This window comes from Neopsephotus bourkii, unplaced genomic scaffold (assembly GCF_033783945.1).
Source record: "Neopsephotus bourkii isolate Nb327-2 ecotype Australia unplaced genomic scaffold, CSIRO-AGI_Nbou_v1 NB_481, whole genome shotgun sequence".
Classification (NCBI taxonomy): Eukaryota; Metazoa; Chordata; class Aves; order Psittaciformes; family Psittacidae; genus Neopsephotus; species Neopsephotus bourkii.
The window spans coordinates 1,199,358-1,213,585 of record NW_026900982.1 but is presented as its reverse complement, the minus strand read 5'-3'; the positions used below and the strand labels follow the sequence as shown (position 1 = coordinate 1,213,585).

Below are 14,228 nucleotides of genomic sequence, written 5' to 3'. Positions count from 1 at the left end.
CCCTAACTGAAGATATTCTCCTTCAATCACCATACGACTCACAGTCAATGCTAACAAAGAGCTCTAAAAACCATGGATGGAGGCTGCCTCTGAATTCAAGATGATTGTAGTATTGGGAAAAAAAATAATAAAGAATTACTCATGATCACATTCATCCCTGGAGCACACAGAATCATGCACTGTTTTGGGCTGCAAGGGACATGTTCAAGAAGATTCAGGTGGTAGCTACAATCAAATTCCAGTAATGTGCTTCCATCAGCATCTCACACTGCTTTACGTGTACCCTGGTCTGGTTATCACCTTGAGACCATATTTTTCACAAATTAAACCATTTACTCATCATTTTACAGCCTAATTCCTTCCAGATTCTGTAACTCTTATTCATTAGCCCACACATCCAAACTGTGGAGCAGCAGCACGCATGAAGGCCACGGAGAGCAAAATCCATCTATCAGCCCTCAGATACCTGGTGGAATGCACAACTGATCTTCCCAATACGTTACCCTTCAGGTTTTGCAGACAAAAAGTCTTGGCCCTACCAAAATACCACTGCAAAATTCTTGTTACGGGCATGAGATTCTTATCTGCTTTCACCAGCAAGGGCTTCAGTAGTAAGGATGGCAAGATAATCAACTGCTTCAGCTGAAGGTCCTATAGGGAGCTCCAAAAAACCAGCATCTCCAGAAGCACTCCAGCTTACTGATTCACTAAATAGTAAGTGCTAAAAAGAATCCCTGGTGGTAAACTGATGGGCTCCTTTTTTTAGTGGTTTTTTTTTCTCAAGTGCTGAGAAAAGCTGGCAGATTGTGATCAAGGAATGATCCCTGCAAACAGTGCTGAAGTGCACAGCACTCTCACTGTGAAAGATTCTACAGATAATCCCCAGGCTTTAAGTATTTTGAAATCATATGAAAAACACAATCCAATCTTTATATTACTTCTTACTAAGTCCACAGTAAAATTTAAATTACGTACACAAATGTGATACCAAAAGTAGAATTCTTATTTTCCTAAATTAATTCTTCAACATGTTCAACAATTCCACATTTATTTCTCTTCCAATTTGTTCTCTGCTTCTCCTTTTAGAGTATTTCCTACTTTACTCTACCCTGCTCATCTTTTGGTTTCTGCACAGACCATCTATTCTCAGTGTGCCTTTTCTGCGACCTCCCCTTGCAGTACTTTTAGGCTATTTTAAAGGTTTGGGTTGTTTTGTTTTTCCCCATTCTGGTACCAAACACAATATCCTATTGTGCTATCCCACCATTTATTTTGTCAAACAAGTAGAGCATTGTCTAGAGTGACTAGCCACTGCTGCAGCTTTGCTTTCTGAAAATTACAGGGGAAAGATAATTTCCACTGATCCCAACTTTCTGATGATGCCCCTCAGCACAGCTGGCAGTGAGGAGAGCAGGGCAGGGTGAATGAGTATGTGCTTCACCAGCAAGGAGACCTCTTACATGTGTCTCGTTTCCCTGGGAAATAGCTGCTTTTTCTTTCAATTGGATGAGTTCTACTGTAGGAATTTCTAATAACAACCTCTTCTCTCTCCTCATTGTTGCCAACCCTGACCTCCTGCCTGTTTGATATCATCTGGAGGCACTGCCATATTCTGCAAAGATAGGGTACTCTCTCCTTCATGAAAGCAGAAAATAAAAACAGGAAGCCCCAGGGTAACACAATCCTCTTCACCAAAGCAAACCCACAGACTCACAGTCCCCTTCCCCATCACTGGTACCACCACTGGAAACCTCCCAGCTACTACCACCCATATGCCCACCACTAGCACTGCTGCTTTTTTACCATCTTCTTCCTCCCCTGCTGCTCATCTTGTTTCTTTTCAACTTTATATTTGTGATGTGAATAGCTGAAGACAAATCATATTTTATGAAGTATTTGCAACTTAGTATCTGTTGTAACAGGATCTCAGTCAGCTGGGAATTTGGATGTAAGACTGCAAAATCCCCAGTATTAATAAATTCGGTAGTTAAAACCAATACAGAATTTCACACTTTGAAAAAGGTTTCACACATTCCAGAGTCCAATTTATGGTCTTATTTATTTTCAGCTTTGGATGGGAGAATGGTCTCATGTGCCTTTATTTTCAGAGGCTTTCAAGCACTCAACATTGCCTTCTGCTACAGAAGCGTAGCTGTAGAAACCAGCTGACAACACGCTGCTCTGCCTTCAGCTTTCCCCGCACACTCCCCTGAGAACAGCAAGCAGGCAATCCATTTTGTTTTACTTCCTACATGGGCAGGGTACATGACTCAGCAGGAGTTACACTACTGCAGCCATTATATCAGTCTGATGGTACCTGACTGATGATTCAAAAAACATCAGGCACATAACTGAAGTACGTGCTCTTTATCTGAAGACGATGCCAAAGCAACCTTTCTGGACACAGGTGCTCATGGTTTTGGTTGTCCTCCAAAATGTCAAGCCATAAGGCATTCATGAAAGGTTTCTTTTCCACAGCATTCCAAAAGGTTCACAGGATGCACGTGTCAATTTGGCTCTAGGAATATGCTGGTAACGCTTTGCAGTTCTAAGCACATTAGCAAGGAACAACTGCAGTGGTTCTTGTTGAACTCCTGTTTTTCAGCACACAACAAATCTTTTAAAATCTCAGTCTCTCTAAGATTTCTTCTTCAGCAAACAGCCTTTTATGTATCTGGACCTATCAGTGGGGGATACTCAAGTTTTCCTCAAGTCAATCAATAAATATAAAATGGAAAGAGTTTTAGGTTCTTTTTCATCATGCATAGGACAACAGAACTTGTGAGAGCCACCAGCTACCGTGTATAAGGAATCAATGAATCTTCTAAGTCATAATTCAGCATGCAGTTACTAGACATTCCCTTCTTGAGCTGGTTATTTGAGATATACACCTCCAGGTTTCCTATCTTCTAAAACACGAAGTTTGGAGTCAGAGGCAGACTACTGGATTAGGTATGAATCCAGATAACCAGACCTGTGTCTGCAACATCACTTCCACCACCACTTTCTAATGATACATTTAATTAATATTTCAGCTGATCAGGAAGCCAAGGTTAGAACAGGACACATAAATATGATACCAGCTGTCTTCCTGCAGGCACTGTGCTTGTTGGTACACACTCCTTCCACAGCTACCACAGCAGTGAGCTGCAGAACCACATTCCTCAGCAGCGTTACTGAGGTTCCCAAGTAGCAACACTCACAAAGAGCTGTCATGATCCCAAACAGTGTCTACCTACCAGCAACAACATCTGGCTTCTCCAAGTCCAGAGGAAGCTCAAAAAAAGTAAAATAAATACTTCAGAGAGGCTGGAATGTTTGTTCCCTTTTGTAACGTAAAAAGTTGAAGACCCTGGCTCTGCACAGTGCGCTCTTCAGGCACTTTCACATTCCACTTTTAGAGCACAAATAAGGTTAAAATACCTTTCCTATTAACCACTGAAGCACTCTTCTTATGGCACTCAGCCTCAGAATGAAAAGCAAACCAAGCACTCGGAGTTGGTTATTTTAGTTAACGTATCATCAGTACATCAGGCAAGGACTGCCCTGAATTCTACATTTTGTTTAATAAACAATCACTATTTTTATCAGCTTACTGTGCTGAGTGATCAGTAACATACTACATTGAGACCTCCCATAAAACACATGGCAAGTGCTGAGTATATATGTTCTTAATCTTAAGTTTAGACAAAACTGAGCTGTGCCTGCATCCAGACGAGCATCACTCTTGGAGCTGACATGACCCACACAAAGGTATGTGCACCAAATAAAAAATGGACTGGCCTCTTCTGCTAAGATGTTATTGACAGATATCCCACTAAACTGTTTTCTACGTGCAAAAGTCATGAGAAATTATCATTAAAGTGCAACTGTGATGTTCCATGTGTTTGAAATCCTCTTGCACCTGTACTGTGTGTTGCCAGATCCTTCTCATTTCAGAATGGTTTACAGATCTTCTCTGTCGCCCTGCCTTCCTATCAAAGGATAAACCTCTTCAAAAATACTTCTTTCATCATGAATTAAAAAGCTGGAAACTACAAACTACATTATCGAAAGTTGCCTAACTTCTTCTAATTGCCTATGCATAAATCATGTCCACCTCTACCAAAAGGGTCTAGTAAACAATTATTACAATGGGTTTAGAAATTCATAAGTAATAAAAAATTATTTAAAACTTGGTTGGCAAGAACATTTGCTTGAAAATTGGGGTTTTAAAGTTATCTGTTTCTCTCTCTCTTCCCCCCCTTTTCCTCCAGTATCTTAGAATCACAGATTACAAAATGGTTTGGGTAGCAAGGGACCTTAAAGGTCATCCAGTTCCAACCTCCTGCCATGGGCAGGGACACCTTCCAATAGACCAGGCTAGAGGAAGCTGAGGCGCCCACACCTGCCTCCTGCTCTGGCAGAACAGGTACGTGGTGGCCTCAGATGTCCGGGCTGTTCCTGTGTGCGCAGGGGCAGCATGCCCTCTGCTGGAAAATGTAGAATTATAACAGTTTTTTTTCCACAGAGCTTGAAAATAGGAGCCCATGTGATGGTGGAAGTTCCTCCACGGACAGCAACATGACTGGGAAGCAGAGCACACTGTTTAACGTCGTGTTCCTTCTCATCTTGTTTATGGGGGCCTGAATAAAAACATGTTCAAAAAGTTTTAATAACTTTAAGGTAGTTTAAATGGGAAATTAAATGAACCAGAAATACAAGAGATGTAATTCTGAGAGTAAAATCTTATTAACAGCTACTTACAGTATTGCTAGCCTTTACCTCCCTAGATAAAAGTGTCTGTCTTTTGTTTTAGATTTGATTAGTACCGGGTGTAATGACTTCTCAACGGAAGCCATAGATATTATCACTATAGAAACAACTAAACGTTGGGTTGATTTGTTGATACACACTCCAACATGTTAAGGGTGGATATAAATAACAAACATTCCATTATTTATAGCAGGAAGAACATTCTAAGTCAACTACCCTTGATAATAAGCCATCAAACCGTACACCCAAGGGTAGAAGCCTCGAGGGTAACTTGGCTGGTTAAACATTTTACCTGAAATTTATAGATGACAGAAACTGCTTAAGCTTAGCAGACTACAAAAATAAACAAACAGAATGAACAATGACTAATCTACATGCTTTCAAGATGAACAATTTGATTTTCTGTTCTGCTGCATGTACATAACTAAGTGAATCAGTGCTTAAGGCTATTTAATAAAACAAAATTGAAATAGCCCAGAAGGAAAATGTGGGTTTTTTTTCTTTCCCCCCAAACAGGCCTCAACAAGCAGTGTGCTCATGCAGCAAAACCTCTCCTTCAAAACAAGGTTTCTACCTGACCTTATATAATTACTACAGTAATATATATATATATACTTTTAAAGATATATATACATAGCACTATACTATGTGTTTTATAGCATAGAAAATTATCAAAGGCACTTTTGAATGTCAGGAAAAAGAACCTTATGAAAGTACTTATTATTAGTGCTTATTCTGGGTCTTAGGGCTCCAAAACTCAAAACACACCATCCAAGATGGCACTAGATCTGGCAGAATTGAAAGCCCAGGAAAAATAAACTTATTTTTTTATGGTATCAGCCATAATGTTCAGTTCTGCTCAGCAGGGGTCTTTGGGGCTTCATGTGAGATACTACTGTTCAGCAGACATGCAAGTAGGTCATGCTATTTCACATGAGGCTGCACCAGTGCCAAGATATGATGCGTAGTTTGCAGTTACATCTCCCTTTCTAGACACCAATATAGCTCTTCCACAAGCTAAATGCTGCTGATGCAAGTTCCAGCTGTGTACTTCAACCTGTTTTCTGCAGAACTGCTCCTCAGCTGTGCATCCTTCAAAAAACTTTGTGTCTGCTTAGTCCCACCTGAGACCTTTGCCAGTTTTGTATTGAACTGCATCTTTTTTTAAAACATCCAGAACAGATGCCTTCAAATGCATTTCCTTTGTTGGATGTTCTTCATTTTATTATCAGGTTCAGCTCTGCCCTTCTCCCAAGCAGTACTAGTCACCAGCTAGTGAAGGCAGAGGTGTCCTACTAAAGACTGACATGAAGAAGACACTTGGGATTCCCCAAGCTCACCAGCTGACAAATTTCATTAAAACTTCCCCATTTTTGTCCTCAATTTCCATCTTTCATCTTTGCTTCACCTGGATACAACCTTTAGCTTCTAAATGTCATCTTTCATTGATTTGGATACTGCCTAAGCTGAACAAGAAATGTAAATATCTCCTTGACTCTTTGTATCTTTTATTCTTTTGGCTCACGTTCTGCCCTAACTGTAGTTGTGCTATACAAACCTCCTACAGGCAGATTTACACAAGCATATCTTTGAAAAGTGTTCCTTCCATTTCACCTACTGCTGGAATTTCTTACTAGAAGGAGTTGCATATTGTTCCTGTACAAGACAGCCAAATTTGCTGCTGCTAAATGTCTTTCCACAGACTTTTGGACCAATTGTTTTCAATACCAAATGTATCAATATTTTTATTGGCTATTAAAATCTAGCCTCTTTCAAGGTTACCAACTATCATCATTTTCTTACATACCCCCTTTCCTTTTGTTCTGCAAAATCCCCAGTATCACCTGCTGTTTCCAGTAATTTGGCTTCCAGTTCCATATTTTGTTAATTGTTGCTTCTATATGTGTAACTCCCCCTTCTCCTGCTACAGGAAGACTATGGAAGGAAACTGCTCCAAGAGCCATTACCTGGTCCTGATGGCAGATAATGTGAATTCCTGATCTCCAAAGCAAGGTAGCTGCACCCCAGGGTGTCTAGTAGGCATGGTTCCTCACCTGAGCTACTCTTAATCCTTACCTTGGGAGCTGCTTAGTCCATGCTAATGCTAGGGACTGTTCTGACAGTCCAGAGAGTCCAGTCACACAACAACCTGCACTGTTTAATTTACAGAAGAGTGACAGAAGTCTGCATATCCTTCTTTTCCATTTATGTAACTTCCCACTCTTCCAATTCACATTATAGCTTAAAATCAACTCATTCTGTACAGCCTATAAAGAATCAAATGCCTCAAAAGTTAGCACTGAAACAAAGCAGGACAGCAGGTTCACAGCTCCCGGTACCAGAATGGGGCATGTCCATCCAGCCTGACTTGCGGCAAATCCAGGGCTTCAGAAAGAAATCTCTATATTAGAGTTGGAGCTACTATTTAGATAGGTCTTTGTATTAAAACACACAGACTGGATTTATATGTACTTTAGGGATAATGATCTCTGAAGTTGAGATTAAGCATTCCAGAAGTTTATTACCCATGTAGTTTAAAAGGGACAATATTTAAGACTAAACTTTCCTATCTTTGCCTTCCAACTACTGAATGGTACTAAGCCTCAATTTTCTAAATTAAACAGTAATACTATAATGACTCTTCCTCATGAAGATAATTACCAATTATAATCCAATCATCATTTGAACTTATCTTTGAATTAGTAAAAGGTTGGGTTTAATCTTGCACCATAAAATAGGGGTTTATATCTAAAATTGTCTATTATTTCTTGAGATGTGATTATCACAGAGTCATCCAATCGAATACTATTTCTCATAATTTCTTTAAGGCTTTTTAGTTAAGAGTTTTCAATGCATATATTTGCTGTTGTCAGGACAATGACAACACTGAATTTTTCTCTTGAAGAAATGCTATATTTAAAGGTGTCACTTGGATAAAGTTCCTTTTGTAGCACACCATTCACACTAACTGCTTCACCTTTCTGGGGAGAAAAGGTATAGCAACCTTAAGTTTTCTTAAGCTAGAAGAGAGGAAAATACAAGAAAAGGGGGGCTGTTGTGCAGAGGGGAAGAGAGCACATGTTAAGGCCCTGAGGAGGACGGTGCCGTCTTGTGTACATTGAACAGCACTTTGAATACCATGAAAACCATCAATAAATTAATGTTAGTTGTAACAAAACCAGTGTAGTTTTATCTTTTCATATGCTTTCTCTATTTAAAAACGTTTTCAAGTTCTGCTGTGGAGTTCTACTAAAATGTTAACTTTCAGAGTAAGTTAGTACAGATGCGGTTGATTCAGCATGACAAAGAAAGGTGAATTACCCAAGATGAATGCTCCTTCATCTGATGCTGGTTGCTATGAGTACCATTTGCATGCCCACGCCAAAAACAGTTTTGACAGAGTTGGTAGTTGTGGCACTGCTGGCATCGGTACCGGAAGCCCATCATGCTCTCACATCGGCAGTATGAACATTCCACGGGATGGAAGACTTAGTGGCGATGGGGAGGGAAGAGGGAAAGAAAAAAGAAACAAGTAATAAGTGAACTTTAGGAAAACCGTGACCTTCAAATTTCATTGGAGCTTCCAAAGGTGCCCACTCCTCCCCCCCAAGGTTATTTTAACCACTAAACCAACTTGTTATTCTGGATTTTGAGTGCAGAGCAGGTATTTTCAGAGAGATAAACCATTAACTCAAGTTATGGTTCTCATAAGTTAATGGTTCCACACGACAAGTTCAAAAGCAGTTCCACCTGACAAGTTCAATATTTTGTCTGCAGATTTCCCCCTCCTGGGATATACTCAGCCCCAGAGGTCTCCACAGAAGTCCAACAATACTGAGAGTACATGTGAGTGGACAGGAAAGGCAGAAAGGCAACAATTGCAAAGGTTAACTGCTGCTGAAGGAGATCCCTTTGCCCCAGAGGCAGCTGAGAGTGCTTTTTAAAGGAGAGACAAATTCAAAGCACCACAATGGGCTTCTGCTCCGTATCACTTCTCAACTGAAGAACTTCCCTCACTCTTCCCCAACAGTGAGCTGCCTCTTGTGCCTCTACAGCTTAAACTGAAGAAATGCCTGATGTACCTCTAAACCTTAACATCTTGAGAACTGGAAAATTACATAAGGTATGACCATGCAGAGTCACCATCAGAAGCAAGCTAATAAACAAATAAATAAATGATTCTTCCCTGTTCTTCTACCCATAAACAACCAACCACAGACTTGCTCCATTTAGGACAGAAGTCTTCAGAACAAAATAAAGAAGAATGTGAGAATGAGGTAAAGGTGGTATCTTACTATGTGAAATGCATCTTAGAAGGTGAGGCACGGGAAACAGAATGGAAGGGTGAACGTGGAGGTGAATTACAGGAGCCTTTAGTTTTGCACTGCTGTGGGTCTAGAGCATAAGTAATCACAGATATGTTTGTTATATACTACTGAAAGATGTAAAAGAAATAATTAGAAAGAGTCTGAAGGTTTGATTTATTATTAAAATGATGACTTAGCTGTTCTAGTTGACGCTTGGTGCAATACTGCACAGGGCAATGAAGTTAACATAGAGCTACTGCATCTATAGAAAGGTCTGGCCAGTTAAACAGTGCTCAAGTGCTTGCTACCTCAACAGTGGATGCATACGCCAAAACTATGGAAAACACATGGCTAACAATCAAAGCAAAGTCAACCTGAGCATTAACCTGATCAGGAACTGCCATGGATAATTAAGCCAAGATGGTCAGGTGGACAATGCTTTACTGCAGCAACTAGCAACACTGTATAAAGCAAAGGACTAGATGGTGGTAGGGGATTTCAGTATACAAATACTCCTTGGGAATGGACTGTAGAGGAACTGGTGACTTTTTTTATTTAATGAAAAAGTAGAGAAAGTAATGGAAAGGAAGACTTCCACATTTGTATCACACAGGAGAAAAGAAACTGATTGAAAAAGATGATGACAAGTGATCATAATATGACAACAGAGTAATTTTGTGAATTTTGTGAAGTGAAGGAGAGAAAAATGTGACTTCGATGCAGCAGATTTCAGTAAACTCATGGGACTTAGTAAGTAGGCTACAAGAAGAAACAATTCAGCAGGAAGTTGGAGTTAGGAGAACTGTCAGTTCCTTAAAAAAGTTATGTTAAAGAAACAAGCATAAGATACCTCAGTGCAGAGAAAGAGCAGACTGCAGTAAAAGACCAATATGGTTAAAATGTAAGAGCTCCTCAATAGCCTAAAATGCAGAAGGAAATCCATAGGAGTGAAAACTGGAACAAACTGTTAATGAGGGTTAAAATATTCAGAAGTTACAAAAACAGAATGAGAGAAAACCAGCAGGGGATATAAAAGAGACATTACAAGAATTGTAAGTATGATCCTTAAAAAGGTATGAAATTATACCTATGTATCTACTGACTTCTCACGTTGTTTTAGCTTGCAGAATACACTCTGGAACAAATACAAAGCCAAGTACTGTAACCACCTGAAGAACAACAGAAATGAGCCATGGACAATGTTTGCCAAATGAACCTAATGTTTTTCCATGACAGAGTAAGTGTCTTTGAAAACAGGAAACGGTCATCAAATATCATCAGCTTTTCATTTAACTTCAGTAATTCTTACTAAATTGGTCTCCCATGGTGTACTCAACGACAGATGGAAATACACAGTAGATGAAAGAACTGTAACCTGGATGTGAATCTCATTGGAAAAAGACCACAGAGCAGTCAATTGCCAAAATGGAAAGATCTAATGAGCAAAGGGCTTTATTCCAGGTCACACACACTGGTCAGTATTTTTCATAAACACACTGAATGATCATCAAAAACGTCTGATTTGGGGCATCACCTTTCAAAGAAGATGTGGGTTAATTAGATGTACAGGAGAAAGCAATTATCAGAATGATATCTGGTAGACATCTTCACTAGGAGTAGACTGTGAGAAGGTATCATCAAACAGGCAAGAGGTACTTACAAAATAGCAATACATTCTCCAGAGCCAGTGGCCAAAACCCAGGTACTTACGGGTTTAAACTGCAATAAGAAAAAACTCATGCTAGAACGTTAGGAAAAAACTTTCTCACCCTAAGCATATTTAAACGCTGATCTCACCCCAGCTTCAAGTCCAAGAAGGTGTTGAAACTTTTTGATGGAGAATTTTAAGAAGCAGTGAAGCAAATCTTTCAAGAACCTTTACATACATTTGAATTTGCCTTTGGAAAGAAAGATGGGTGAAGTAAGAGGTTCCTAAAGGCTTTTCTTGCACAGACAGATGCCTCCACACACGCACTCTCCCACAATATCCTTTCTGCTTGGGGCAGGGCTGCTGTCTCCAGCCAAGCCAGAGCACTAGGTCACTACCTTAATAAAAGCCAATATATTGATATCAGCTCATCACGCAATGTTCCATGTACCTCTGAGTACCACTTCATTTTGTAGCTTCTTCCCCACCTTTTCAAAATTGTCTCTTATCTTCTCTGGCTCCATGCATTAGAAGAGATTATTATTGATGAAAAGGGGACAGCAGTACCACAGCGTCCTGAACCAAAGAATCAAACACTTGAAACTGACATGCTTGATTTAAGAAAGCAGTAACAACATTCTGATAAAACAAAACATGAGGCAAAATAATAATGGTGGCAGCACTCAATGTACTGCAAGCAGCAGCTCTCTAAAGGACTGGTGAAGAGAATATCGGAACAATCGTTATGGAGCTTATTAGATCACGGGCAAAGTGTCTGGCCATCAAGACAGAAAAAAAAGATGCACTTTTTTGCTTGTTTGTGGGATCTTTTTCTTGCTTGGTTTTTGCTTTTGTTTCTTTTTTTCTGAAAGTGACAAAGTTTAGCTGTGATTGGGACACAGATAAATGAAGTGGAACAGCATGCTTCCTCCCAGTGCCAACCTGGCAGCTCCCCTTCCTGCCTTAACAGCAGGTGGTATAATCCAATGTAGATATTACATTTGTTTGCTAATTTCTGAATGTCATAAAATACAGTGTTGCAAAATGTATTTCTCTTCTCTCCTGTTCAGGTCACTTCAGGACTTCTCTTCATCAGGGACTGTACACTTAATCAGAGGCTGTAGTGACAGGACAGGGGGAATGGGTTTACAGTTAAACAGGGGAAGTCCAGGTTAGATAAAAGGAAGAAGTTCTATATTGTGAGGGAGGTGAGGCGTTGGAACCAGTTGTCCAAAGAAGTGGTAAATGCTCCATTCCTGGCAGTGTCAAGGCCAGGCTGGACAGAGCCTAGGGCAACATGGTCTTGTGTGAGGCATCCCTGCCCATGGCAGACAGGTTGGAACTAGGTGATCTTAAGGTCCTTTGCAACCCTGACTATTTCATGACTCTAAATTATTTAATCATTGAAAATGACCATTTAATAGGAGATACTCAATCCAGATCCATAGCAAAAAATGAACCCTTGTGTATGTCCCATTCCAGACTTTAAAATGAAAAAGTTTCTGCCTTGCTTTTCCTTAGCTGGCACATCTGTAAGCAGAGCTGTGCTTTCCCTCAACACTTCTTTTCCTACCATGCATGCCAGTAATCCCACGATCATTCCTTCTACTGTCTCAGTCCTTCAAATCTGCAATTTTTACCTTCTCATAGTCAGGCCTCCAACACCAAGCCTCCCTTAATTTCTTTTACTGTAGGGACACAATCCTGGCTTGATCTCCCTGCCTGCTGAGCCTGCTGTGGCTTGCCACATACCTCTGTACATAAGCTGCAATGACTCCTAATCAGCACTTTTCAGCAGAGGAAATGCAGCTGACTCTGGAGCAAAAATACCACTTGCAACAGAATAAAAGTTTTTGAGGAACCTAAAATCACTGTAACTTAGAGAGCAACAACAGTGGCATGAATTACTGATGGCAACATAATTCAGCAAGCAGCTTGGGAGATAACTGTGGAAGAGGCTGATAAGAATTAGAAACATAATTCTAACGCCCCAAACATCAGAAGTTATGCTATGAAGTAATCTGAATGCTAAACCTATGTGTAACAAGACTCCTCTGTTTAACACAGGATTAAATCCAGGGGCTGGTTCACAGAAGAGACGAGTAAGGAGAATCTCTTGCTGCTTGGAAGAAAGCATCAGCAACCAGGGCACTTATGCAACTGCTCCAAAGGAAGATGGCATATTATAGAGCAGCCATGTTGCACAGTAAGAGCCATAGATAATGCAGGATAATGCTGCCAGATAATTCAGGAATCCATGCACTAATCTGTAAGGATGATTTTATACTCAGCATCTAATAATTTCCTCCAGGTACTTTCAAGCAGAAAAGACTATCAGACTATGGATTATCTCCAGATCTTTCCATCATGTCACTTCTGTTCAAACTTTATGTTTAACCATTTCATTCTTGCCTTAACTCTGTGCAATTCTATCCTGACCTGTAATTCATATGAACAATCTTCCTGTCTGTTTCTTTACCATATTTATTTCACCCCATGTGTTTTTCTTGGAGTAAAAGTTTACAAGGGTAAGAGGATGGAAGAAGAAAGCAAAAAGTCACTGTTGCCCTTCTGTTAATGCAAACTGTCACATCAGGATGGGAAAGGCACTGCAGCACCATAATCTAACTTAATATTTTAACAAGTCAATCTCCTCACCTTTTGGTAAGCTTTCCCGTAAGATTTGTCTCCATGAAATTACTCCTTTCAACATTCTTAAAAAAAAATCCACTTTTTTGGTGAGACTCCCAGTTATCAGGAAATGTCTGTAAATATATAGAGCAACTGGGGAAATTCACCTTCTCTTCTTTTGCAATAAAGAAGGCCCATTGAGCATCACAACTCCAGTCTTGTTCGCTACTGAACAAATGCATATTAAATTCACAACCAGATATGCTTTGCAAGAGGATCAAGAGAAGACAATGAAACAAATGCCAAACACCCAGCGTATCAAAATCACAGCAACACTTAACCACGCATAAATGTCAAGAAACAGAGAATGGAATACAGATCATGAAAGCTTAGTTAGAGACAGCCTGCTGAACCTTGCCTGTAAACTGCTAGGCAAAACCAGTGGCTGGAGTTTAACTACCTGTGTCATAAAAGGAAGAAGTCTATACACCTTGAAATTACTATGAGTACATTAAATAGAAAAAGAGGTAACAACTAGTAGGGCAGAGGTTTTGATGGATGATAGGATGATTTTACTCTGTGGGGAAAGAAACAAAAGGTGGAATTTATGGCTGAAGAAAAAGAAAAGTTGTGGGTTTTTTTTCTAAAATTCACATACAAAACACTATACACATGCTGGGTGCAACTGTACAAGAAATTAAACCTTTTCTCCACTATAAACAACAAATACTTTCAATACACTTGCATGACTTTCTGCAGGAAACCTTTCTGCTTCCCTAACTCCATAAAGCCCTTGCAGCCGCTGACTCTTCCACTACTCATTTCTCACTGTTAGTCTCCGGTTTTCCATCCCTTATTGCTCCTTAAACACTTTGCATAGGCTGTAA

The 14,228-nt window shown here is 39.9% G+C and overlaps 1 protein-coding gene across 3 annotated transcripts in view; it reads right to left on the bottom strand.

Annotated features, from left to right (window-relative positions):
- DTNB (dystrobrevin beta) overlaps positions 1-14,228 on the bottom strand; it is a 192,731-nt gene that overhangs the window by 134,152 nt on the left and 44,351 nt on the right. For all 3 annotated transcript variants that reach the window (XM_061350227.1, XM_061350228.1, XM_061350226.1), the window contains one exon: positions 8,077-8,243. In XM_061350227.1, coding sequence (XP_061206211.1) covers positions 8,077-8,243 — 167 coding nt within the window. The remainder of the gene's footprint in view (positions 1-8,076; positions 8,244-14,228) is intronic.